At 45.2% G+C, this 25,718-nt stretch overlaps 1 protein-coding gene across 9 annotated transcripts; it reads left to right on the top strand.

The window, feature by feature from the left end:
• The first annotated feature begins 450 nt into the window (after positions 1 to 450).
• TCAF2 (TRPM8 channel associated factor 2) lies at positions 451 to 24,000 on the top strand. Of its 9 annotated transcripts, none has more exons than XM_075509269.1 (11): positions 451 to 529; positions 1,218 to 1,340; positions 8,512 to 8,632; positions 9,454 to 10,087; positions 12,436 to 13,406; positions 15,415 to 15,509; positions 16,509 to 16,722; positions 17,564 to 17,803; positions 19,661 to 19,998; positions 22,751 to 22,873; positions 23,565 to 24,000. In XM_075509269.1, the coding sequence occupies exons 4-11, from the start codon at positions 9,471 to 9,473 to the stop codon at positions 23,577 to 23,579; spliced, it is 2,613 nt and encodes an 870-aa protein (XP_075365384.1). In that variant the 5' UTR covers positions 451 to 529; positions 1,218 to 1,340; positions 8,512 to 8,632; positions 9,454 to 9,470; the 3' UTR covers positions 23,580 to 24,000. The 9 variants fall into 9 exon arrangements, with proteins under 9 accessions (XP_075365384.1, XP_075365368.1, XP_075365403.1 ...); XM_075509253.1 differs by adding an exon at positions 2,743 to 2,832 and having other exon boundaries at positions 22,751 to 24,000; XM_075509288.1 differs by having other exon boundaries at positions 9,458 to 9,546; positions 22,751 to 24,000.
• The last annotated feature ends 1,718 nt before the right edge of the window (positions 24,001 to 25,718 follow it).

Genomic DNA, 25,718 nt, shown 5'->3' with positions numbered 1-25,718 from the left:
TTACACGGCCGGGGGGAGACGAAGAGGAGGAGGAGGAAGAGTTTATTCACGAGAGGAGGGAGGGCGCGCATTTACAGCGCTGGGCGTGCGGGGCAGGTGCGCCCCCCGTCGCAGGTGGTGCGGGAGGGCCCGGCCCGGCCCGGCCCGGCAGCGAGGAGGAGCCCCTGCGCCCTGCCTTGCCCTGCCTGGGGCAAGTTTTACTCTAAGCCGCCCTTAGAGTAAGGCTAACCCTCCTGCCGCCTCAGTATTAGCAGTCCCTTGCAGATGCGTGGGCTTGTTTTCTTTTCGCCCGCCACACGCTTGTGGACGATTACAGGAAAGGTTGTGGAAACGAGCACGGAAGCAACGTGCTGGCAGCGAACGTGCAGCCCGGGGAGCTCGGGCATCCCTTGGCTTGCCGGGCTGGGCATCCCGGGATCCCGTTAGACACCATGTGTTTGAAAACGGTTTGTTACTCTGGACCAGGAAAGGTGACCTGCTTAGGACACAGAGTGTAAGCTCTGTGGCTTGCCTGCCCAAATCCATTGGGGTAAGTAGCGCTGTTTTGTGCCTCGACCTGCTGCTAGACTATTTGGGGATGCATCAGTAAAAAGAGATGCCCGCTCTGAATATGAAGAGCATTAGTGCAAGCGTAGAGGAATTAGCAGACTACGTTCTGGGCTTACTCGGCATCCGTACAAACCTCGCGGGTGGTATGCTACTTTTGGCCAAACCATTTGCAATTTCCAATGATGTAAAATCAGACCAGGACCTTGTCAATCATTTCGGGCATAAATAACTAACGCAAAAGTCTTAAACGCGTTCAACCTTCCCCTGCAAACCATTACCGCCGGCTCCCCGCCCCGCGCAGCTTTGCGCGCTCCCCGCCTCGGGCGGCGTCTTCCCGCGCCGCCTTCCCGGCCCTTCTTGAACTTTCCTCTCTCCTCCCGCTTTCCCGACGGGCCCTGAGCGGACGGGCTGCCGCACAGCGGCCCCTCCTGCCCGCCCGCCCGCCCGCCGCAGTCGCTGCTCCGCGCCGTCGGTTCCAAGAAGGAGCTTGAGGCTGCGCAACCGCGGCCAGATCGCGCACGCCCCCTGAGCGGCTGAGGAAAAGACAGGCGCCTGGTTGTTGTATGCCTTCTGCTTTGGCATCTTCAGCCCGATGTTTGATCCTTCGGTAACAAAACCGGTCAGTGAAGGTAAAAGGAAAGAGGCTCACAGGCTGGTGTTGTTTCCAGAGTTGCTTTTCCAAACCGATTTGCCATCTCAGGGCATGGGCCCGTGCAGTGCAGACCTCTAAGTTCAGAAGGGATATGTGGAAAGGCTGCAGAAGATTTGGCAGCAGTATGTGAGATTGCTCTGTGAGTATGCGTGTTGCATCTGTCCTGACTCTGCATGCAACCTCGAGTTGTTCTGTGCCATTATAAAGCTGGTTGCAGGTTAAATCTGTAGGAGGTACAAAGCTGGTTCTGTGCATACACCCTAGACCCTGATGCACTGAAGAACACAGAAGTATCTAAGCTGGTTCTGGTCTAGCAGGTCGTGTTAGGGGAGGCACAGCAAAAACATGGGAGGTACTTCTCATCTGACCCCTGACTAATGAGTCTGTATGGTACTGAACTTACGTTCTCCAGTCAGCACCAGCATACAAGTTCTCTGCACTCCGAATTCATTGGTTCTGACCTCTCTTTTTCACTTAGATTTTCTAATAATGAGCCAACTATGTGTTGGTTTAAAATAAGCTTTTGCTGGTCATCTGCCTTATGTTTGGCAATGAAGTTTCTGTTTGGGACTAGTACTTCTTCAGCTGTATGTTCTATACTTCATATGCAGCATTTAAAAATTGCAGTGTGTAGAAATGGTGCCAAATTAGCTACAACAGCCACACATGCTAGAACCAAGTTTAGGAAAGTGATAAATAGTAAAAAGGAAATGAGATCTTTTAGTGGAGATCTCTTACAGATGTTATATATCTCATATTTTCAGCCATTCCCCTGATTTCAGCATAGCAGTGCAAGCTCTTACGTAAGTAATTTAAACCCAGTACCACAGGCTATGTCCCTTAGTTACTTTTCAAAGACTGGTTAGATACTGCTTAAGGGCCTCCCTTAGGGTACAACAGACAAAAGTTGAAAGCGTGCTGTATGTGGAGGGCTTTATGGAAAAGGGAGCAGAGATAGTAGAAAAAAGGCAGTGACTGTTTTAGGTGATGTCAATGACATAATGCTTTTGCTAGGGTATGTATGGGTGGAAGGCAGGTTAGAAGAGTCTCCTCTGTCTTTTAAGCCTCGTTTTAAGCCTCTTTTAAGGCATGTTTATAGTACCACATCATTGGAAAGGAGTCTTAACGTCATGTCAGGCCTGTTTTGGAAGATATACAGTAGAGACAATTTTGAAACTAAAGACAGTAACTAAGAAAGGTGGGGAGAATACAAAGGAAAGATATCAGAACTTGATGGGTACGCTTAGGAGAGGTGAAAATGAAAATTTTGGCAATAGCTTTCAAGCAGAATGAAAGACAAGTGAGATGATTGCCTAAAATAGCAGAGAATAGTCTGGGCAGTAAAATGTCCTGAAAAACAACTAATTGCAGCAAGAGTCTGGAACAGCCTCCCAGGACACAAAGGCTATCTAAAGCTGGTCTGCAACATGTTAGATCTATGAATAGGTTTATATAAAGACTTGCTAGAGATAACAAAATTTGGACATAAAACATAAAAGATGGTGTAGGGCAACACAGATCAGCTGTAGCTTTATTGAGAGGTCCTGCACAGGCAAGGGCAGGACTCGGGGTGGCCTAGCCCATCAAGAAGGAAGGACCTTCATGGTGTTGTCAAAGGATCAACTTCCCAGGTATGTCATGGCTTGAGTCACTGCACTGTGTAGGTTAACCAAAGCCCCTCCATGACAGGCTGTGTCCTGGAGGTTCACTTTCCCAGTTGTGTGGATCAAGCTGGCACCGCAGACTCACACGAATGGGGATAAGAAGTGAGGAATGCAGGTCTGTACAAGCTCAAAGATGACAATATGAGATAACAGCAAACAGAATAACCAAAAAGGGAATGACTCTGAATATTCATTTGTGATGGGAACACGAACTGAACCCAAGCTTATCATGAGTACTGGGTTCACGCTTGATTAGCTTGAAAGGGCCGAGCACGGGGCGTAAGAAAGGAATAATGGCAGAAGTCACACACTCTTGTGTCGACTCGGACTTAACCACCAGCTGGCAGGTGGATCAACAGCCCAGCCGTCGGCAGGGATGCCCCTGATGCCAACTGCCAGGGAAGACACAATTTGACCCAGCACAGCTCAAGTGTGGTGAGGACATTCCTGGAGGAACTAGTACCAGAGGGGTAGCTCATAGGACATGGGCGAGACCAATAATTTGTGCACCTGTGTTATTTGAAATAAGGCCTTAAAACATCAGTTGATTGTAAATATCTATCTAGCTGCAGCAACAAAGAACTAAGAAAACTTGTTACTTTTTTTTACTTGGCATACATTTCATCTGAGTGATTGCTTGGTTAGTCTCAGAATCCAAAAGAAACCCCTGATGCTTCTCTGTTGGTGTGCCACACTTACACTGAATTGGAAAAGAATATGATTTAAGAGATATGGGATAGCTTGTAATACTTCTGCTTGTTGCATTATAAAATATAATGGTGCATGATAAGGAGGAAGCAATGTTCAGTTTATGTGAATTGCACATTTTTTTGTTGCAATAAGTGGTGCTACCCTTGAATGTCCACAGTAGGGCACAAACCTTCATTGGTCTAACCCTACACCGTTAGTTTGTGTGACATGTCTGTGACAGGCCGTTAAGGATGTCAGCTGCTGCCCACCACCTGAGTTACACCCTGCCCGTTCTTCATTTGCAGCTTCAGTGAGCTGTCCCAGTATCCCTGCTTTCCCTTGCTCCCTGGCAGTATGAAGCAAAACAAGTCCTGTGCTGTCCTTTTAGTTTAGAAGAGATAAAGTTGTTTTTCCTCATCCTTTACCACATCACTGCAGACTATAGTAGATTGGCATGGCCCACGTGCAGAGAGCATTAGACCTCTTCTCTGTTCCTTTTCAAATGAAAACAGTGGTGTTTGTTACACTCATCTCCTGCTTTAAAACCTAGCAACAGTTAAAGAGAAATTACCTGAGCTTTATATAGCAGGCATGCAGATAAGACTCAACCCTTCCAGCACAGATTGGAAAAGGGCTCTGTATCTGCTGTTCCTGGAGATTTCTGAGCTGCTCTGCTCCTTGTTCACCAACAGATGTCAATACTTTTCTAAAACGACAGGCCGTAGAACTTGGATTGAGCAAGTTCTCTCTTTTTTTTTTTTTTAATTATTTTCTAGTAAGGTTATGATTTCTTCTCCTGTGCTTCTGCATATTACTTTCTATTATTTGATAATTTCATTTATGTGGTATGTGCTGTCCCTTTTAGATCACAGATGTAGATTTTTAAAAAGACTAAACAGCACTTTTTTGTATAGACATCTCTTCTCATTCAGTGTATCCCTGTCTTTATTGATCATAGCCCATCAGCCTGCTTTCAGTTCATAGGAAGTTAGTAAAATTCATTTTAATTAAGATGTTAATTACCTTTCCAAATGCAAAATTATTTTAAAGTACCCAGACAGATGTCATCAGCTGCTTTCATTTTGTTCTTTCCTTGCCTTCCCTTTAAAAGCAATTAAGATTGCTGGACAGATGTATGTTTAGACATTCATGTTTTCTATTTCTTTGCATCCTGTTAGCCAGTGAGCGTACCCTAATGCATGCATGTTAACACCACCAGAAAGGATGGGCAATTCCTTTTTTTTTTTCCCTTAAAACACAGCAGCATTTTAGTAGGCTTGGAAATTGTAGTGTTTTGTAATCTACTGCTGTAAAGTGCCATATGAAAATAACACCAATAACAGATGGCAATTGCCTGGTTCTGCTGCATTTTACTAAAAAAAGTTTTTTTAGTTTTTATTGGTTTTCAATCTGTTTCTAATAACTCTTAACACTGTAAGTGTAAAAACAAAAATATAAATACAGTAACTTCCTTTGGTAATTGCTTTCTTGACCTAATTTTAGAGTTGTCATTAGTTTACAACCTAATCTACTTCTTCTTTGGCTCTATTTCTCTTTGATGTATTTAGCTTTGTTTCTTTGACTTTTGTTATGTAACATTAGAAAGCCTTTTTTTAATGTCTTTTTTTCTAACTTTGTCTTTCCCATGCAAGCTTTCTTGCTTGGTTGCCTCCCACTTCCCCATCCCACTTCTCCAGCTGCGTCAGGGGAAGTTCAGATTGGACATAAGGAAAAGGTTCTTCACCGAGAGGGTGGTCAGTCACTGGAACAGCCTCCCCAGGGAAGTGGTTGCAGCACCAAGCCTGTCAGAGTTCAAGGAGCATCTGGACAATGCTGTTAGTCATATGGTTTAGTTTTAGGTAGTCCTGCAAGGAGCAGGGAGTTGGACTTGATGATCCTTATGGCTCCCTTCCAACTCAAGATATTCTGTGATTCTGTGATCTCCACTAGGTGCCTTCTTTTACCATAGTTTTGAGCAGTTCTTTAAGAAAGGTTGTTGTCTAAGTTTAAGTGTTGTATTCTCTTTTGTGTGCAATCCATTGCACCTGAATTTATTGCTTCATCTCACCACCCTTCTTGCACATCGCTTGATCTTTACATTTCATGGCTTACTGCTTTAGCCTACCCCACTTGTGGCTTCATGGTGCTTGTGCTTGCACAGGTATTGAAAAGGGTGAAGAACCATGCAGAACATACTCAAGATATTTAGTCGTGAGAGTCGTCATCTCCATCTTCAGGTTAACACAAAAAAATGAGCCCATTCTGAAGTGGTCCAGCCTCACAGTTACCCTGGATGCTATATGTATGTGACCACACACTGGCTAAGACCAGATTCCTGATCCTGCAGCACACAGAGCCTGAGCACGTTACTGCGCTAACATCAGCCCAGGCTCTCACTTGTATGCTTAAGCCAGCTCTAGAGCCCACTTATTTTTGCAGTGTAGACACTGCCTTTCTTTATAAGAATATGCCACAGAACTTTGACGTACACTTGCAGTTTTTATGTATGTTAAATTTGCATTTGTGCTACACAGCACGCGAGTCATAGAATCATAGAATCATAGAATAGTTTGGGTTGGAAGGGACTTTCAGTGACCATCTAGTCCAACCCTCCTGTGCTGCAGGGACATCTTTCACTAGGTCAGGTCACTCAAAGCCCTGTCCAACCTGACTTTGAACAATTCCACTGGTGAGGCATCCACAGCTTCTCTGGGTAACCCATTCCAGTGTCTCACCACCCTCATCATAAAAAATTTCTTCCTTATATCTAATCTAAGTCTACCCTCTTTCAGTTTAAAACCTTGTTGATGATGAACAGACATAATGAATATAAGTACTTCTGTCTCTTCAGCAAATGCCAAATGTCAGCATTCCTCTCCTTGCTCAATTTGTTGATAAACATGTTAAAAAGCAAGAGCCCACCAATTCTTTACTGCCTACAGACTTTGCAGCATACTTGGTGCTTGGTTACTGTGCAGACAGCTAGACTGTAAACCCAAAAGAGAGGAAAGACTGGAAACCCCAAGAGTCCCCCTATTTAGGAAGGGCAGCCAAACCCCTAGGAATTGGGTCTCTCTCACTCACTTAGGCTGCCTAAGATCACTTAGTTCTTAAGTGATCCACCCTAGTGGCTGTCCTGTGCCTTTTGTCCTTTTCCTCTCAGATATTGCACAATCCCATATTTTCTACTCATGGAGATCCTCACAGGCTTTACAGGGACCTTAAAGACTCGCCCTAAAGTGACTGAGCACTTGACACACAAAGTCTGTTCCTTTATTCACCCTTAGAGCCCCCTCCCCAGGTCATCTGTCTCCCAGAGATACTCTTCCTGAGTGGAGCAAGGGGTATTACTTCATTTGTACCACATCTCTTTTGCCTGGGTGTGATGGCTTCTGGACAGCAGATGATGGAATCTTAAGTCTGTGTTTAATGAAGCTCCAATACCTTCCCATTGCGTTTTTGTCCCTTTTCCGGAGACAGAAGAAAGGCTAGGAGAGAATTAGTCATCTGGTGGGATTTGTAAGTGTATGCTCCAATACCTACTCTCAATATTCTCAGCTCTGCGGGAGTGGGGAACTGTGGAGGTGAGAGGTGGAAGGGGCAGGAGGGAAGACAAGGTAATCAGGAGTCTTTGACTCGTTGAAGACACTGTCACGGAGAATTTGCACTTCCGTGTTAATAAGGGAGGCAGCTAGGAGCCAAGATCTTCCCCTTCCCTCTGTGTGTGCCCAGATCTAGTAGTTGTTTCCTCCTAATTGACACGACAGACATAAAGCTCAGTCTTCTGCAGCTTCCTGCAATTCTTGTTAGACACGGGTATTCTCTGTCCCTGCTGTGTCTTCTCCCTTCTCTAGAAAAAGGACTTCGCCTGTAGTTGTGTCTGCTCTGGGTCTAATGCGTACACTTCCTTTTCTCCACGCTGAAATGGTTAATACAGTGGAAATGCAGAACTTGTGATTACGTATAAATTGGGAATTCTGTTATATGGTGATAAATGCAGTTAAGAGAGAGTTAAAATCCTTTCCAAGACAGCCACACCTTGTTCTGGATAAGCTCCAGGGAGCACCCATCCTTGTAGGGGTCTGGAGTCTAGGATGTTAGCTTTCAAATCCTGTGATAAGAAGAAGGGTGGGGGCTAAGAAGTAAGGGTTGTTTTTTACTGAATTTACTTCAAACCTAGTCCTGTAGGGTAGTCCTCAGGTAGAATACGAGTTGTTGAAACTATCCACCTGATTTTCCTCTCTCCTACACTGTGGTCAGTGTGTCAGTATAGGTACATTATTATCAAATCCACAGAAGCCACCAGAAAAAAATGTTAGTATTTTCCCAAGCTGTGTTACTACTTTGTTGCATGATTCCTGGTAAAACAACCTAAACCACTTAGACCTCATCTTTGCCTTTAAATGTAGGGCTTATTCAAACCCAGGGAAACAAAGCTGGAATTCAGACTAAGCCGGCAAACAAGCACTAAATTACTGGGCAATGTAGTTTTTATCCTGTGTTAATCAGCAGCTTTGACTCATAAATCATATGTAAAACAACAGTGGAGTCTCACGAGAGTTTGGGTGAAAAACAGGAGCTTCCAGGCGTGTCCAGAGGATAAGCAATGGGAATGATACTGTCATTCTTGATCAGGTTGCTGCTTCTGAGCACCCTGTGGCTTGTGACAAATCAAAATCAAGGATGCTGCTTGTCCAGGATTTCTCCATTTTCCTGTGTTTGCATGCCATGGATTTGCTTTCAGGGTAGCCAAATATGAAATGCATGTGAAGACCAGAGAACGCTGCTCCAGTGTTGGCACGGGATGCTGCCAGGGAAAGGGCCAGGCCTGCCCCGGAGCAGCTCCTTCCCTTGCCATAGGCGTTGTGCTCCAAGTCAGCCTTGTGAATCCTGAATGACAGGAACTGGGTGGGACTGGGTCATGCTCTCTACCTCAAAACCTTCCTGTTTGCACAGTCACAGCAGCCCCAGCCCAGCAGAAGACAGTTTTGCTGAAGAGCGAAGCCAGACTTTCAAACTGAGGGAGCCTAAATAGAGCACGTGTCAGCCATAGACCTCAAAAGGCTTGGCAATCAAGGTCAGTACCACTCTCCTTACTTTATAGATGGGAAAACAGGCGAAACACAGCTACAGAAAATGGAAATTATTTCCTTGAGATCACACAGCAGTTTGGATCACGGAACTAGGGCATGAATCTCCTGTGCCCAGACCTGCTCTCCTAGGTAGTGTGACTTAACCTGACAGTTATTCCAGGGGAGCTGGTTGTCTCCATCATTTCTGCTGACTCTCCTCCCCCTCACAGCACCTCCTAATACTAAGCAAGTGTTTATAGTGCCTAAACAGACGTAGAAAAGTACAGTTTTGGAATACCGTCTTGCAGCAACTGTGTGTAGCTCTGTACATATCCAGTTAGGAACTAAAATGTGAACTGCATGTTTGAATTACATGGTGTGTTGTGTTGATAAGGTCTTTTCATTTTCTGGCTATTTCTATGTAAACCACCTCTATCAGGTAAGTTCCTAGTAGACTTCCTGGAGCCTCTGGCACTCTCCCTCTCCAAATAAATTGTTAATGGGAAAGTGAATACCTTCATTTTCCTGTTCTCCTCCATGATGCATAGCAGAACTTGTTGAAACAGTCACTGTCTTTTCCTTCATCATCTTGATATACTTGTCACTTCTGTTTAAATGGTAAATAGTGTGATAACAAAGCCAAACACGCAAACAAAAAAAATCCCAAATCCCTGAAAAAGTTGTGTCCACAAAGCTGCTTCCAGTAAATTATTCCCATTTGTTTGGAGTTCCTACTAAACAACAAAGAAATGACCCCACAGGGTTGTTACAGCTGTTCTTTATTGCTGAGCCATGCTGTAATGAATGTTGGTCTTCTCTCCACCAGATAGAAGTGACCTGAAGATGAAACCCTCTGCCACCTATGAGCTGTTAGTGGACGGTCTTGGGCCATGGGACTTCACTGGCAGTTTTGTTCCTTGTGAGCTGCTACTTGTTGGAGAGGATGCCTACCCTGTGCTTGTGAGCTCTAAGAAGCAGGTTCTGATTGCCGTTTCACAGTATGGGAAGGGCCGGATGGTGGTTGTTTCCCATGAAGGAATCTTGAAGGACTCCAAGTTTTCCCAGTTCCTCAGAAATGCTGTGGAGTGGCTGAAGCCTTCCTCTGAGGCCCTGGTTGGGGTCCATCCTCATTTGGATTCCCTCTTGCAGCTGCTGCTCAGGGCTGGCACCAAAGTACAGGCTGGGGCAGAGCTTAGCCCTTCCATGGGGGTGTACTGCATGGATGCCTATGACTGCACGAGGGCAAAAGACCTGGTTGGCTTTGTAAAGCAGGGTGGAGGGCTGCTCATTGGCGGCCAGGCCTGGCACTGGGCTGGTCGACATGGCAAGGAGAAAGTGCTGTTTGAATTCCCTGGGAACCAGGTGACCAGCGTGGCTGGTGTGTACTTCACAGGAAATGCTGTGGAGAAAGGCATCTTCAAAGTTGCCAAGAAAATTCCCAAGATCCCATTAATTGTCCCGTGAGTATCTGAACTGCTCTCTATTTAAACAACTGATCAGGTTATGCAGGTGAGGTGTTTATAGAAGAATCTTGAGGTGGGAGATGAGGATGATGGCAAATGCTGGTTCTTTAATAGTCAGGATGGGATGTAACTGCTGCCTTCCAATTTAAGAGGAACTTCCCCACTGTTTGCAATCGGAAAGAATGGTGTCTTTTACTACTTCCAGGGCAGCTGGGCCAGGCCTGGGGAATTCATTCAAGGGGAAGGAAATAAGGGGAGACATCTTTTAGAGCAGTCTGCCTGACCAGGTGTGCCTGAGCACAACACACAGCAACATGGGGACAGGAGGAGGAACTCCTCTCCCTCTCTCCACATGTCTGTACGTTCAGGGCAACTTTCCCAACAGTTCAAAACCCGGTTGGAGGTGGAGCACCAGGCCAGCCCTCTAGGCCAGGCTCTGTCTGGCAGCTGCTAAACCTGTTTAGCCAGTTACTTGCAGAAATTCACCTTCTGCAAGTGAAACCCTGGGGCTGGCACAGAGCTGGGGGGGGGCGGGCTGGATGCCACCGCCCTTCTCGGTTTCTGACACAGGCTGAGGGCAGGAAATCTCCGTGCTCCCAGTTTGGGATTCCAGCCAGGCCCCTTCGGTCCTGGAGCAGCAGGTGTAAAACTCAGGGCTGTTGTGACTCTGTCGCACAGCTGACCAGGCAGCAGAGTCCTGGGCATTGCTCTGCCGTCTTCCACCACCTCCCTTTGCCAGTGGGTGTGCCAGGCTGTGCCTCCTGCCACTTTCTGCTGAGTTACACAAGGCACAGCAGGTTTTCCGAGGAGCATGAGCGCTGCTGCACTTCCTCTGTGTGGCAGCTTCATTTCACTGCAGTGGAAGCTGCAAAAATTACAGTAAAATTCCCTGCAAGTCTTTCCTTCACAGCCTTTTCCTTGTGGATATACAATACTAAATGTCTTAATATTTTCAAACAAATAATTGGATTTGATACTTTCTGGATGCTCAATTTGTTTCCCAAGAAAGGCAGTAGAAAGCTCTGCTGTTGAATTCAGCAAAGTGCTTAGGACACAGCTAACAAATGAAGTTACTTAATTAAAATTTGCTGATTGATTCTTGTTCTCACCTGCAGTGCACAGGCATGTTCCCACCGCCTCGTGCACAGTGCATGGAAGAGGGAGAGGGGTGGAGAATTCAGCAGAGAAAAATTACGTAGCAATTAACAAGACTTTAAATGGTACCTAAGGGTGAATTATATCTTGTTTATGGTGCTTTTGTGGTGGTTTTTACTGGATCCAGAGCCACAGAGAAATTTACGTACCTAATTTCCGTGCAACACAACAGCTCTGTGAATCTTGGGCCTTCCTGCTGGCCTTTGCTTAACCCACAGAGTTAGTAGTCTGCAGTCTAAGGCAGGTGCTGTGTCATATGCCTGGGCACATACTCTGTGTGGCAAAGGGTCTTAGTAAAGTAAAAACCAAAGGAGAGCTGCAGATTTATTTCCTGTCCTATGGGTGTGCAGAAGGGCATCATCATTTATTCTTATTGAGTTGGCTGCAATGGCCACATAACAACAGATTCTTTCCAGGTGCTGGGGGAAAACTGTGTTTGGCAGAACCAGGAGAAAGTGTTAACAAAGCAAATGAGAGTAATTCAACATGTCTTTCTCCACAGTGACATATAGGAGTTATATGGAAATAACAGAGATAAGAGGGCCTTGCACAGTGTAATCTCTTTATATGGTAGAGACCAACTAGTGGTAATGTGAGGATTATGTGTTAGGGCCCTGATTCAACTTCTAGTCACTCATTATTTGTCTAGCTGTGTGTCTGCCTGTCCATCTAGCCCGTCTGGCCTAGCTATCCTTTCTTCAGTTCTCAACAGTGGCAGAGGCTGGGAGAAGACACACAGAAATCTTTCGGGCTTGCCTAGTTGATGATGACTAGGGTGGGGTAAATGGAGAAAGTTTCTGTTATAGGAGATGTGCCAATTCCCACATTATTTGCAGTTTAAACCTGCAGTTTAAAAAACAGGGTAAGTCTTCTGCTTTTTGAGTTTCTGCAATATATTTAGATTTTCAAGCTGCTCTTCAAAGCCAGAGGTCTAGAAACTTCCTTTCGACCTCTTCTTTCTGTCCTTTTTTTAAATAAATGCTGAGATTCTTACAGATTTGCTTGGCTGCAAAAACTGAGGCTTTAAAAGGAGAAAAATGAGGTATTAATGGATTTTTTTTTTAAATGAAAGAACTGGCAACATGATATACTAGGACGAGGGAGGAAGAAGAGGCAGGGATGGACAAGGTGGCCTTTTGTGCAAAGGGTGCTGGGACGGGGGCTAACTTGGACCTCTCTTGGTTTTGCAGGCACCAGGCCAACCTCGGCCTTGATGCTGAGTTTCTCCTGTGTGGTGTGTCGGAACTGGATTTGGTGACAGGGGGCATACCCTCCATCTTGCTGGTGCACGGGGTACTCTCCTTCCCGCTCTGCCTGGACAGCTCACACCGCTGCCTCTTAGCTGCAGCACACTACGGCCGAGGCCGTGTTGTGGTGGCAACCCACGAGAGCCAGCTGTTCTCCCCAAAGCTGGCCAGATTCCTGCTCAATGCTGTCCGCTGGCTGGATGCTGGGAGAAAGGGGCTGGTGGGTGTGGATGCCAGCCTGAAGAAACTGTGTAGCCTCCTCTCTCAGGAAGGGGTGAAGTCGCAGGTGTCACAGCTGACAGGCGACATCAGCGTGTACTGCTGCTCTTCTTACAGTGACAGAGAGGCGGAGAGGGTTCATGCTTTCGTGGCAGAGGGAGGTGGCCTACTGGTTGGAGGCCAGGCCTGGTACTGGGCTTCCCAGAACCACGGCAAAGCTGCTGTGGCAAAATATCCTGGCAACAAAATCCTCAACCGCTTTGGGCTGAGCATCCTGGGGCAGAGCGTCCAGGCAGCTAAGCACCTGGCCGTGGGGTCTGGGGAGCACTACCACTTCCGCAAGGCACTCGCTCTTTTCAACAGGCATGTAGACAACCATGAGGAGCTCAAGGCCCCCTTGAAGGACTGGCTGCAAAGGCTAGCACAAGACTGCACTGCCTTTCTGCACATCCCAGCCCGTGACTGCCCTGCCTATGCCTCGCTCCACCGCATCCTGAAGAAGGTGCTTCAGAGAAGTGGGATCCCACAGGTCAGCACGCACTGCCCTGTCAAGAGCAACTCCAAAGAGGCAGTCCTTCTCTGCATGGCGACCGAGCTGTCCCTCACCATGACAGACAGTGCAGCCCTAGTGCAGAAATCTGCTGCTGGGGTCTGCGCCCTCCCCATCGCTGTGGAAATTGATGGCACAAACCCAGGTGAGGAGTGTATCTCCCTTCCTCTTGAGGCATCCTGTTGCTCGGATCGATGGGGCACCCATCCTCAGTGTCTGTGTGAACATGGGCACAGATATGCAATTTCCCTGTGGGCTTGTGAGGAGACTGACCTCTGTGTAGTGGCAGACAGGCTCCTTTTGTGGCCAGCCCTGATTTCAGCGCTCTGAAACACCCCGTGAAAGTCCTGCTTCCTCGCTGTTGGTGCACAGGCACTTGTGGGAGAAGAACCACCTAACAGAGGCACCTCAGGGTACTTGCACAACACAATGGCTTTGGCAAGAAAGCTTCCTTGAGAAACCTTGGGCTCTACACTGCAGGTTGTTGTTGCCATAGTTGTGCTGATACAGCCATCTATGGGGCCATCCTAGGAAGAGGTAGGAGTTAGGAACAAAAGGTTTATTTTTTAATCTAGGTAATTTCAGCCTGAGTTGTAGTACAGTCTCAAAACTTGTTGTGTCAGCACAGTTGATGGAGTGAAGGTCTGGTTTTGGGGGTGAAAACAAGAGGCTGGAAGTATGGTGAGAACTTCATGGGCTGACACCACCCATGAACCCATGGTATTTGGTAATTCAGTGAACCCATGGTATTTGGTAATCACACCCTGAATGATTTATCTAAGCTTAGGCCTTGTATCTATACAACTGAGTATCTGAGATTCCTGCTTACAGGTGATATGTTTAAACTCTAGGTTAGATTCCACTAGAAGGTATTATCCCCTGGACAGATGAATCTTGATTGTTTTGTACTGGAATATGATTGAGAGGAGTTGTTTCCAAACTGTTCTAATGAGATTAAAGTTCTGGAGTGGTGATGTCTGAGCGCAGACGATATGCAGAGAGAAAAGTTGTGGAATAACTGCTCACTGGTTTTGACATTAATGAGTCAGGACAAAAGGGGAAAATGGTTAGGGTTGGCTGAACTGAACGCATTGGATCGAACACAGTATTTTGTTTGACCAGAAATAGTCAGAATTTGTGTCATTTCACATAAATGAAAAAGAAAGAAATACTAGCAAACCCTGAACACCATTTCAAAGCTGCCTTTGGTGCAAATTCAGCAAAACTGAAATGAATTGGTGAAACATTGTGGTATGGTCTAATTTGTGTTTTTCCTTGGATTAGGTTTTGTTTGACAAAACTGGTCTTGCTTTCTTGGAGGACAGGAAAGGTTATAAGTTGGCTGCTTTATGACAATTCAGCTCTTTTTAGGACTTTTGCTGTTTGTGTTGAAATATGTTTGAGTAAACTTTATGTCAGAACTAGGGAGTGGATTTTGCCTGATCAGTACAGTAGAGATGGATCAGTTTTGCACTGTGTATCACAAGCGTTTAGAGACATCTAGGCAGAGGAGACTTGCATTTCCATGGAAAGACTGTCTAGAAACATGCTGAATTGTAGTGGTATAGTGGGATACCCATCTTACAGTTGCACTTAGCATAGGACAGTCCTTTTAGGCTTTCTCATAACTTCAGTCAGTGAAAAATGGTAATTCATGTGGGCCCCAGCTTGTGCTGGACCAATCAGTAAGGAAAAATGCGATGTCACTGTCAGTCTGTTATTTAGGAAATGTTTTATGACCATTACAACTTCAACCATGTTTAATACTGCCACAGTATGTACCTCTTATGAGGGCTTTAGGGTAAGAGGATCTGAGCTGGAGAAGGTGTTGGGGTTTTTGTTTTTTGGTTTTTTTTTTTTTTTCCTTCTTATTTTTAAAAGATACTAGTAAACACATTTAAGCTTGGCATTTTCAGAAGTTCAAATTTGGGTGGGCTTGCTTGCTAATGGTGTGATGATCTTGTTCATGCTGCTACCCTATTGCTTTAAAACTGTATTTCTGACAGGTTGGGTAAAACATGAGGCAGTTCTGTGAGCATAGAGCAAGGGAAAGAAAAGGATGGAAGATTCTTCTATTGCAGCTTGCAATCTCCAGAATCTGTCATGTCAGGCTGAAGAAGTACTTGACTGTTCTGTGTTCTCTTACCTTTTAGGTAAGACAGCCTGGAGGAGTACGGGACTCTACCTTCCTGAAGGGCACACAGCAGTTATAACATTCCCTTGCCTGGTGGTCGGTGCTGGTCTGAAGGTAAGCTGTCTCTAGTTTGGCTTCTGTTTACACCGATGTATTTGTCAAGTGAGCACTGAAAAATAGCATGGAGAAGGGTTTTCTCCGTATTGGATTTGCCGCATTTTCAGTCCTTTCCTACTGCTGCCATCCTGTGGCACTTTCAATGCATTGTCATAATTTTTCACCTTGTTTCCCACTCTCTTCTGTTGCATTCCTCTTATTTCTGTGTGCTGGTGGGATAATTGAGCATGGCTGCTGCCTGAAGGCAGCTGTATTTGTTCTCTTATCGTGCAAAGAAAACTGATCAAGGTGATTTTCAGGCCCAAGGTAAGTATTTGGGCCCTTCTTAGCACCAAACTTAGTTCTGTCTCTCAAGATCTCTCATAAGGTACTTTCACAATGCTGTCACTATTGCTCATGTAGATGTATCCAGATCAGATATAAACTAGTTACTTGGGATCCTGTTCTCTGCAAAGTATGAGGCAGGTAAATGCTTACCTGCTTGGATATTTTTTACAGTAAGCTCCCTGCAGCTGAAGTGCAAAGTTAACTCAGATGTTTCTGTCTGATCCTGCAGCCACATGCTGTCTCTTTTACTGTACAGTAAAAGAAGCCAGCAGTGATTACATCTCTCCAATGTATACATGTTACAGGATGTGACTTTGATGCTGGTGAAGGGTGACGGAATGATCAATGCAAGTACAGTGCAGTGAAATAAGTCACTGCAGTACCCTGAACTGGTGGTGAAGGATGTAGTTAACCCAGTAATAATGGGAGTATAGTTGTAAGACTGTCTGAGACAGGGACAGCAGTGAACTTCACCAGCTTTTTTCACTTGTTTTGCTGCTTTTGGTTACCACAGGCTGAAAGCTTGAACTAGGCTGGAGTCAGAAGGCTGCTTATGGTGCATGCCCTGCAGGGACAGTGCTGCAGCAGACGGCTCAGGGTGTTGCGGTCAGTCTGCCAGGTCATGCTTGGAGCCCTTTGACTAGCTCTTCCTACCCTTCTGTTTGCCAGGTGCAGATTGGGTGTCACACGGATGACCTCTCTCACGCCACAGAGCTGAAACGGGCCCCAGTGGTAATACGTACCTGTGATATTGCCTGCCAGAAACAGTCTATTTCCTGCCTCTGGGGTGGCCTCATTTACATCGTAGTACCAGCAAGGAGTGTCCTGGGGAAAGTGTCCATCACGGTAGAAGGAGCAGTCAGAGCTCCTTTCTTCAAGCTTGGTAGGTTTGTTTACCTTGGTGCCTTTCTCCTTAGTGCTGCTCACAGATGCTGCTATCCCTGTAACTGAAAGGAAAGATGGTCCCGTGCTTAGGAACGCCTGGGTTTAGGAATACCCAGATTTAGTTTCCTTGCTCTGTTGTCCCTAGGATTCTGGGTAAGTCACTTAGTCACTCTGTGCTTGCTACGTGGCAGGAGGTAGGTGAGGGAGCTGTCACAAAATGGGCAGGGTTTGTCCAAACCGACATTTCTTGAAGGCTGGAGTTGTCATTTCCAATGGAAACCATTGTGTTGGAGGGAGACAGGCTGACCGCTGCCACGACAAAGCTTGCTTTGCGCTCTGCCTGCTTTATTGTGCCCCCATATGGCCATCTCCAGTCCCTACGGTAAATCTCTCTGCTGAATTTCCTGTGTTCCCGTCAGTTTCTCTTCATGTATGCAATTTCTTCTTGCTCTTCTGTCAAACTAAACAAACCCAGGGTTGTTATATGAAACAGCAAATCTTTGCTGGAGAAGAAGAAATGAGATCATCAGGAGACGCTAGAAAAACCTGGTGCTTCTTGTTCTCAGGTGGAAAACAGGGATCTGTTCTTGCTATGCTACTACTCTGGTATATGCCAGTCCTCTTCTGTCTGTCTCCCATCCATAAAAGAACCTGAGGAGACTTCCCAAGCACAGGATGAGGATTAACTAGTTAACAGCCACCATCCCCAGTCACACAAGTACCACATGCTGTTTTCCAAGAGAATTTCATGACTGTGGTCTCTTTCTCCAGCTTGACCTCTGGGAGCGTGCTCAAAAGTCAGAACTGTGCTTAACCAATTTTCTGTGTTGTCGATGTAGGGGAAACCTGTCAAAACCAGTGGAAGGGCTGTATCCGGCACTACCCTGCTCCCTGGGCAGAACTAGCTGTTGAGAATCTCATCCTGACAGTGCCGTCTGACAGCATCCGCCACATGGAGAACCCACAGCCACTGCTGACCCTGTGGAATGAGATCATGGTGGCAATAAGCAAACTGGCAGCCATACCAACAAAATTCCCGAGGCCAGAGAGAATTGTAACAGATGTCCAGATCTCATTTGGTAGGTACATTGCCATATGGCCTTCTCAAGGGCTAAGAGACAAGTGGCCTCTAGCAGCAATGTCTGTTTCTTCAAGGTTATTTTGCTAAAACCAGAGTGGGAACGTACTTAAGGTGTGAAATGACTGTGACCCTTGCATAACGGTGAGCGACTCCATTGCGATGGAAACATGGTAGGGCAGGGCTTAAAAAAAGTATTGACCCTTTCAGATGCCTCCCTGTTCTCAAAACTGGTGTTGTCTCACTCAGCTGTTCTGCTGCCTGGGTGTGTTAAGAGGCAGAGCTGCTGACTGCAGTGGCTTTGACTCACATGTAGTTACTCATTCTCCTTCCTGAATGCACTGCAAGAGTCAGCACAGCTGGGAGACAGTGACCTGATTCTACTTTTTCCCTGCCTTGGCCACAGGACTATTCTCATGCATTCAGTGACAATTGTTAAACCTGTGTGTGCCTACCTGCTGGAGATGGGCTCCGCAAAGGTTGTTGTGGGCAAAGCTTAGCCTGAAAAGATGTGTGCCTGAGGTGATGGCAATGGAGAAATAGAACTGGTATCACTGTCAAAGTCCATGAATTTGTAGTTTTGCAGCTGATGCTCCCCCACCCCAGCTTTTCCAGTTGCGAACTGAGTGCATTTGATCTAGAGTAAAATTATATGGTAAATGTGGAACTTTGCAATACAAGTTTTGTTCAGTTGTTTTTCAAAATAGACTGGTTAAATTCATCATCCCACAATGAGAAAAGGGCTTGGCATGAACCCTGATGTCCTAACCCTTTGCTAAGCCACATGGAAAGAATTTGTTGCACACGTTGGGAAAGTTAAGTTCTGCTATCCTGAGCAAATGCCAGTTAAAAAGATCATAGTCTGCAGACATAACTGGTGTTCTGCAGACAGAACACCCTTCTGTTTTGGGTGGACTAAACGGTTTCACTCACATTTCTGGACCTGAACTTTCTGGGTGCCAGTGGCTGCTAACTGCATGCATCCCTCTTATTAAAAAAGAGGGAGCTCAAGATCTTAAATAGCTCCTGCAGGAAGGGGGTTGCCATTCATGTTCTCCAACTTGGGTAGTCCACAAACTTAGTGTTCAGTCAAAGCCCAGCTGTGTAGGCTCCCTATGTGGTGAGTGTAAAGGGCTGCCTATCCCCTGCTACAATAGGCGTTTGAGTTCGGGGAGGTGACTCTTGTATGAAGCTTTGGGAATCTTCAAGAAGAAGGATAAATTAGTGATGAAGACACCAAAGAGACACAAATAAAGTCCCTTGCAGTGCAAGATTCTTGCCTAGCGTGATGCCAGGAAGTTGTTTATAGAATAGCTATCTTGTGAGGTTAAGAACAGGCTTAAGCATGACAAGCTTTGCGGCTCTTAAGCATGACAAACTGTGACTTCCATGTGTCTCATCCACACTGCTGACTACTGGAATGCAGACGTGCAGTATCCACACTCAACATAGGAAGACTCAAGCTCTGCCAGGGTGCTGAATCATATTATTGCATGGTTGGGTTGGCGTCAACTGTGCTCAGTTTGTGAGAGTTCAGGCAATGGTCAGGCTTTTTCCCTCCTCCTAAAATCGCAACCTCAGTGCAACCATGAGTGTATGCTTATGTATAAAAGGGAAAGCAGGTGAAACTGTGTTTAACTGATAGTTCAGCACTACCTTTACACTGGTTATTTGACTGTTTGTTAGGGTGAAACTTGTAGTATTTCCTTATCTCACAAACAGAAAAATTTGTCATTCATGGTGGTTTGTGAGATGGAGGAAAGGCACTAGAGAAATTAAAAAAAAATACAGTCATTTATGTCTAAGAGGCATTGGGGTGAGCACTTATGAGGTGTGTTGGTACCTGTCTTTCTTGCAGGCTGGATGCATGCTGGCTACCCCATCATGGGCCACCTAGACTCAGTGAAGGAGATGTTAGACATGAAGCACATGCAAACTACTGGTCTTTGGGGTCCTGTCCATGAGCTGGGACACAATCAACAGCAGCAAGCATGGGAGTTTCCCCCTCATACCACAGAGGCCACCTGCAACCTCTGGTCTGTCTATGTTCATGAGAAGGTGCTGGGGATTCCCAGGCATCAGGCCCATCAGGCACTTAGGTCACAGTGTCGGGAGGAAAGGATAAGAGAGTATCTGAAGAAGGGTGCTCAACTAAAGGACTGGGAGGTGTGGACTGCTCTGGAGACATACCTGCAGGTAACTGGGAAAAGCGGGTGTATTCTTAGTGCAGTCAGTGAAGCCTGTGTCAGAAGGATATCTGCAGCCTGGTGACAGTAGCTGTCATGCCTTGTGTTTGCTTACAATCTGGGTTCATCTTGGGTCCAGAAAGCACCTGAGAGGTATACAGACGGAGCGTCTAAAGCTGATGTCTCCTGAAAACCTTCCTTTGCCAGACTTCAGCTTAGTGACTCAGGGAGAGAGCTTAGTGTAATATACTAATCTTTCTCCCTAGGAGAGAAACAGGAACTGCTTCTTGTTATACAGCGTGGGAAACGGATGATCAAACTTGGGCACAGCTCTTTAATCTGCTGCAGATTTCTTGTGGGACATTGGGCTGGCTGGCAGAAAAAAACTTGGCACAGTAAAGTGTCTAGAAGAGCCAGGCTTGTAGCAGTATCCTGGTGCGTTACATGGCTAGGCTCCTCTTTACAAAACATAGCAAAGAGCAGGGTGTTCAGATCAGCCGATGCACTGAGAGGAGCCAGTGTCCATCAAGTGGCAAAGGGACGGGTTCAGCTTATCCTCCTGCACGTGTAACTGGATCCCTCACTATGGTCAAGATTCTAAATCATGAACCCTGTTCTAAATTAAAGTGCATTCTCTTGGGAAGCTTGCAAGAGAGATTTTTCCCTTCTCCCTTTCCCTTAATCCTCGTAGCAACTAGTAGTCTCATGGAGAGAGCACTCAACCTGATTTTAACTGGGGACTATAAGGCAAATGTCCATTAAGATGGCTTAAGCTACTGACTGTTGTGGGTGAGTATCTCTCAGCCCCCTTGTCTGGAGCTCTCACATCTTATATGAACAAGAAAATATTTATTGGAGGAGTATTGATCCTGATTTTTCCACATCCCAGAGAAGTGCCTGAATCATCAAGCTGAAGAGTCAACCTCTGTTTTCTCTGGTGCAATGAATATCAAAATAGTTACACAGAGTGGAACAGTTTCAGAAGGAGAAATTTTCCCAGTTTGGCCACTGCTCCACTGCCTCATCCACACCCTGTAGGCTAGGATCTCCCATCTCCTGTCTGGCTACTGACAGGACTGCTGGGATAAATGTGACATGAAAGGACAATTACAATTCTGTCTATATGCTGTCCCTATTACAGCCATAATGTTTTGGGGTTTTTTTTGTCTATGGAATGGTCTCCATGTTCCTTTAAGCCCCACATTTGGCTGCCATTTAGACGCTTTTCACATTCCTTCAATCCAGGAAGTCTTCAGCCTTCTTCAGCCCTGTTTAGGTTGAACTCACATCTGGTTCTTACACTTGCATGGCAGCATGGTGTCCTCTGCTCTTGCCATTGCCTGATGGAGCATACCATCTCTCAGAGTTCAGCCCGGATACCCGTTTACCTCTCCAGAGTGGTCACTAAAGCCTGTAACACAGATCTTGCAAAAAAGAGTATAAAACAATTAGAAAATCAGTTAATTGGCCCAAGAGATTTACAGATTTAAATGGAACAACAAAACTCCTGTCTGTACTGTTCTGTCTCCACCTCCTTACTGCTTGCTTTGGAGTAAAGTCAGAGACCTCTGAGGTTCTGTCTAGACTAGGAAAAAGAAGCACTTGCAGCGTGCTCCAGGGCACTGGTTTCCCCAGTTGTCCAGGATGTGCCACAGTTCACCTCCACAAATACCCGTGTTTTTGTCCCACAGAAACTGGCAGCAGGGGAGTAACAGACAGTTTTCACTGTGGACATGTTCTGAGAAGGAGTTGGGAAGTGTCTGGGATGAATACTTGAACTCAGGGTCCAGGAGATGCTCCTGCATTCTGCAGTTCAGACATAACCTAACATGGTGTGGAGCCTCCTCCAGTATAAGTTGGCTTACTGCTTTTCACCTGGCACAAGACCAGACCCCTTAGTCTCCCACCTTCCAGTCAGCCTCCTCATGGCTCTCCAACCTTCTTACAAAAAGATGCTGCCTAGTCCATAGCTAGTCTCAGCACCAAGAGTTTCCATATCAATAGGGGATTATCAGAGGCAGATAACCTGCCTGTTTGTTCTGCCTAATGTAGAAGCGCTGTCTCCTGCTTAGCTGTTCCAACATGATGCAGGATTTGTGGAATGCAATTTAGTGTCAGTCTATTTAGTATCAGAAAGTGAGATGTAGATCATGGCTTGGTAAGGAACTATGGACATTGAGCAGACATTCTGCATCCTGTCATGCTGTTGTTCCAAGTCAGCTCTTCATACTAACCTCATCTTGAGCAACAACGTAAGTTTCCCCTCCCTCTTTACTTTAAACTCTTTATCAGGCAACAGCAGTTTTTCTGTCTGAATCCCTTTTGTTCTTTTTCCTAGCCAAAGCATGCCCTGCTCACAAGCTCTCCTTCCTGTTTTCTCATTACTCCTTGATCTCCTGTGCTGCTCCTTCTCAGGTTCTATGTCAGTGTCCTTTTTGATGCTTTTTCACTGCACAAGGGAAGCTTTCTTCTGCCCATATCAGCAGCTTGTATAGTTGGTTGCTGACATTTCTGGCTGCTCCCAATGCATCTTTCATCTCTGTTTGTTTTGGCAGGCCAGTATAATGGGAAGGTGTATTTTTCTGTACTCTAGTGCTGTAGGTTATGCTCTGAAGCATGAAAGTTGGATGCCTTCATCTAACTTTACATTCATTCTAAAAGGCACTGCAGAAACCTGTTGAATTTTCTACTGCTTGTAACACAGGAATAATGCCAGTGAAATGAGAAGTTAATTGTTTTTACACTGTATTCTTCTCCATCAGTTGCAGGAAGGGTTTGGTTGGGACCCTTTCATCCACCTCTTCTCTGACTACCAGAAAATGTCCACCATCCCAAAAGACAACCCTTCTAAGATGAACTTGTGGGCACAGAAGTTTTCTCAACAGGTGAATAAGAACCTGGCTCCCTTTTTTACAGCCTGGGGATGGCCTATCAAGAAAGAACTGTCTCTGGAACTGTCCTCTTTACCCAGCTGGGAACAGGACCCAATGAGATCTTATAGAACGTGAAGGAAAAATATCTAACCCTGGATTCTCAGACCAGCTATGGCCTCTCTTTTTCTCCTTGTGTGCTTCATGATAGCTCGCTAGGCACTTAGCTTTACACTGAATTCTGTAGCTTCCTGCTGTCAGTGGAGGTCAACCCCAACAGAAATTCAGCAGAAACTTGCACGCAGCTCAGCAACCATCTAAGCCATCTTCTGAAGGGTTAAATAACAAATGAGCTTCGCTCTGGGTTTTTCACCTCAGGAGGAATGTAATTCTGAGTAGATTTAGTTCCTGCAGAACCTTTCTCTGATGAAATGGAAGTTTTCAGTGTGGAGCTGTCACTGGAGCAGTCTCAAGGACAATAGCAATGGAATATGGATCTGTAAAGCAAATATTGTATTCTTCAGTTAGAATCTCAGTAACATGAGATTTTCACTATGGTTTTGATTACCCTAAAAGCCCTAATCTTTAATCACTCTAAGTATGCAGAACTTCCACACCTCCTATCATGAAAGTGACCTTATAATGCTTATATACAGCTTATATAATACATATCTGATACTGAAATGCTGTATGTTTCTTCCTACATTGTATGACTGTGTGACCCAACATCCAGCTTTATGTGAATAAGTCAATTATAAGTTGTAGCTGTCTTACCGTAGCCTGACAGCAAGATACATGCTATGCAAGATGGAAGAGTGGAAACAAAGAAGAGGTGACTTGATTGTAGTCAGTAATGGTTTAACTCGTGGACTCATCAAAGGTTAAAAAAATAGGCGCTGACATGACTGCATGAGGGAGCAGAGAGGAGGAGGACAGCAGTTCATCAAGACAGAGGACCAGCCTTTTCCAAGGAGCAACAGAAGTTAATCTTTCTCCCACCTCATTCATACTTGCTTGGCAGCACACCATACTGATGACTACACTGGGCTGGCAAGCATGTTAATCCTTAGCCTAATAGCATACCAGTCCCAACCCATTCCTTTTGTATGAGCAATAAATAAAACAGTTGTTGTGGACTTGCAGGTTGTGTGTGTGGTCCTACTTTCATGTCTCTATGCCCAGTGAAAATGCCTAAATAGAAGTGACCCAAAGATTTGTTAGAGCAGCTTTTCATTTTTGTTCTGGCTCAGATATGATTCTGATTTCCCTGTGATTCATTGGCCTAATATTTTTCTTTGTCTTTCAAATTTTCTTTCCATTCTTACTCACTACTAGTATGAGTTGTACTTCCAATAAAATAAATGCAGGGCTAGTTATAGCTTAGACAGTGTTTCAGTACTGGTTTGGTCCTGGTTTGGTGATTCAGAAGAAAATTTACATGGTATAAAGATTTAGACCTGACCCTACCTACAGAAGCAGATTTCACCCCTAATGAGTTTATGAATAAAAGTTGCGTTAATGTACATTAAAAAATGCTCAAAATACTATCAGATCTGTTACCTAAGTATGGCAGGATCTGTTCCTTTTTCAGGAATGGCACAACAAAATGGACCATGAAATATTTAGGAGAAAAAAAGACAAAAGAAAAAGGTGATGGGTTGGATTCTGAGCTAGGATGGATTAGTCCAACCATAGGGATTCCAGTGGAGAAACTACAATTTATTTACACCAGCTGTAAATGCAGCCTGAAATGTTTAGGCATACGTAGTAAAGAAATTAAAAATTGGACTAACTCAGATTAATGTCACCCTCAGAATGATGTCTGTTCTCCTCCATAAAATAAAAGAAAAAGGCAACGTAGCATAAATCAGAGAAAAGATTGGCATGTTGCAGGCCTGAATTCCGCAATTGCTTATCCACTAGTTATGGTGCATGCTGGAGTAGCCCATCAAAGCAGAACGGCCAAACTGCAATTGTGGCAGTAAGACAAGAAAATGTTATCACAGAGACAGACTGCAAAATAACACATGAAACATTTAATAATTTCTGTGAAAATGTAGTTCAAGCAGCAGTCACAGAGCAATTCAGCATGCAGTCTGGGAAAAACCTAGGACACACCTGAGACTGACCTGAGCAGGAGCTGAAGTGGAAAAAAAGTAAAATAGATTAGGAGGCCACATTGCCCTTAGCAAACATAAAACCAGAAACAGAGGATTTTCATGCTCTGATAAACTAAACGAATGGGTTCACTGGTGAGGTTTTCAAATTACATCTAGATTACTGGCTTCGTTTTTAGTCAGCTTGCTTTTAGGGGAAAGTTGCCTGCTATTGCTATATACTGCTGCTAGTAGGGAACTGGAAGCCCAACAAAGATCTGATGAAGACTTGCCTTTTATTATCAGGCTAACGGTGATTTCGCCAGTAGGTGAAGTCTCAGATTTGCCAGGACACTTGCAGAAACACACACAGGCACAATACCTCTTCAAGAGCAAATGTGCAATAAAATGCTGATGACTCTGTCAGTTTTATTAACTACTTTTGTATAAGCTTTCTGGCTAGCAGCAAATTATTTTCAGACATGTTGGTAATAAAGAACTCAGTGGCATTGAATGAGCTGCTGATTTAATAACAGGTTCTGCTCATTTTGATTTCTCAAAATTTAGTTAGACAACTAGAGAAATTTGTGCTATTTATATTGATTATTTTAGCCTTTGATTCTCTGGCAGCAGCTGTAGGAAGTAATCCATAAATCAAGCATAGCTAAAATGGCATTAATCTGCCCTGGTTTAGGACTCCAGAAGTTACCCATCTCAATCTGAGCTGCTTACCCAAGGCTCTCTTTAGGGCCGATGCAGAGGAA

The sequence above is a fragment of the Mycteria americana genome, chromosome 1 (assembly GCF_035582795.1).
Source record: "Mycteria americana isolate JAX WOST 10 ecotype Jacksonville Zoo and Gardens chromosome 1, USCA_MyAme_1.0, whole genome shotgun sequence".
In the NCBI taxonomy this organism is placed as follows: Eukaryota; Metazoa; Chordata; class Aves; order Ciconiiformes; family Ciconiidae; genus Mycteria; species Mycteria americana.
This window is presented reverse-complemented; position numbering and strand designations above follow the sequence as displayed.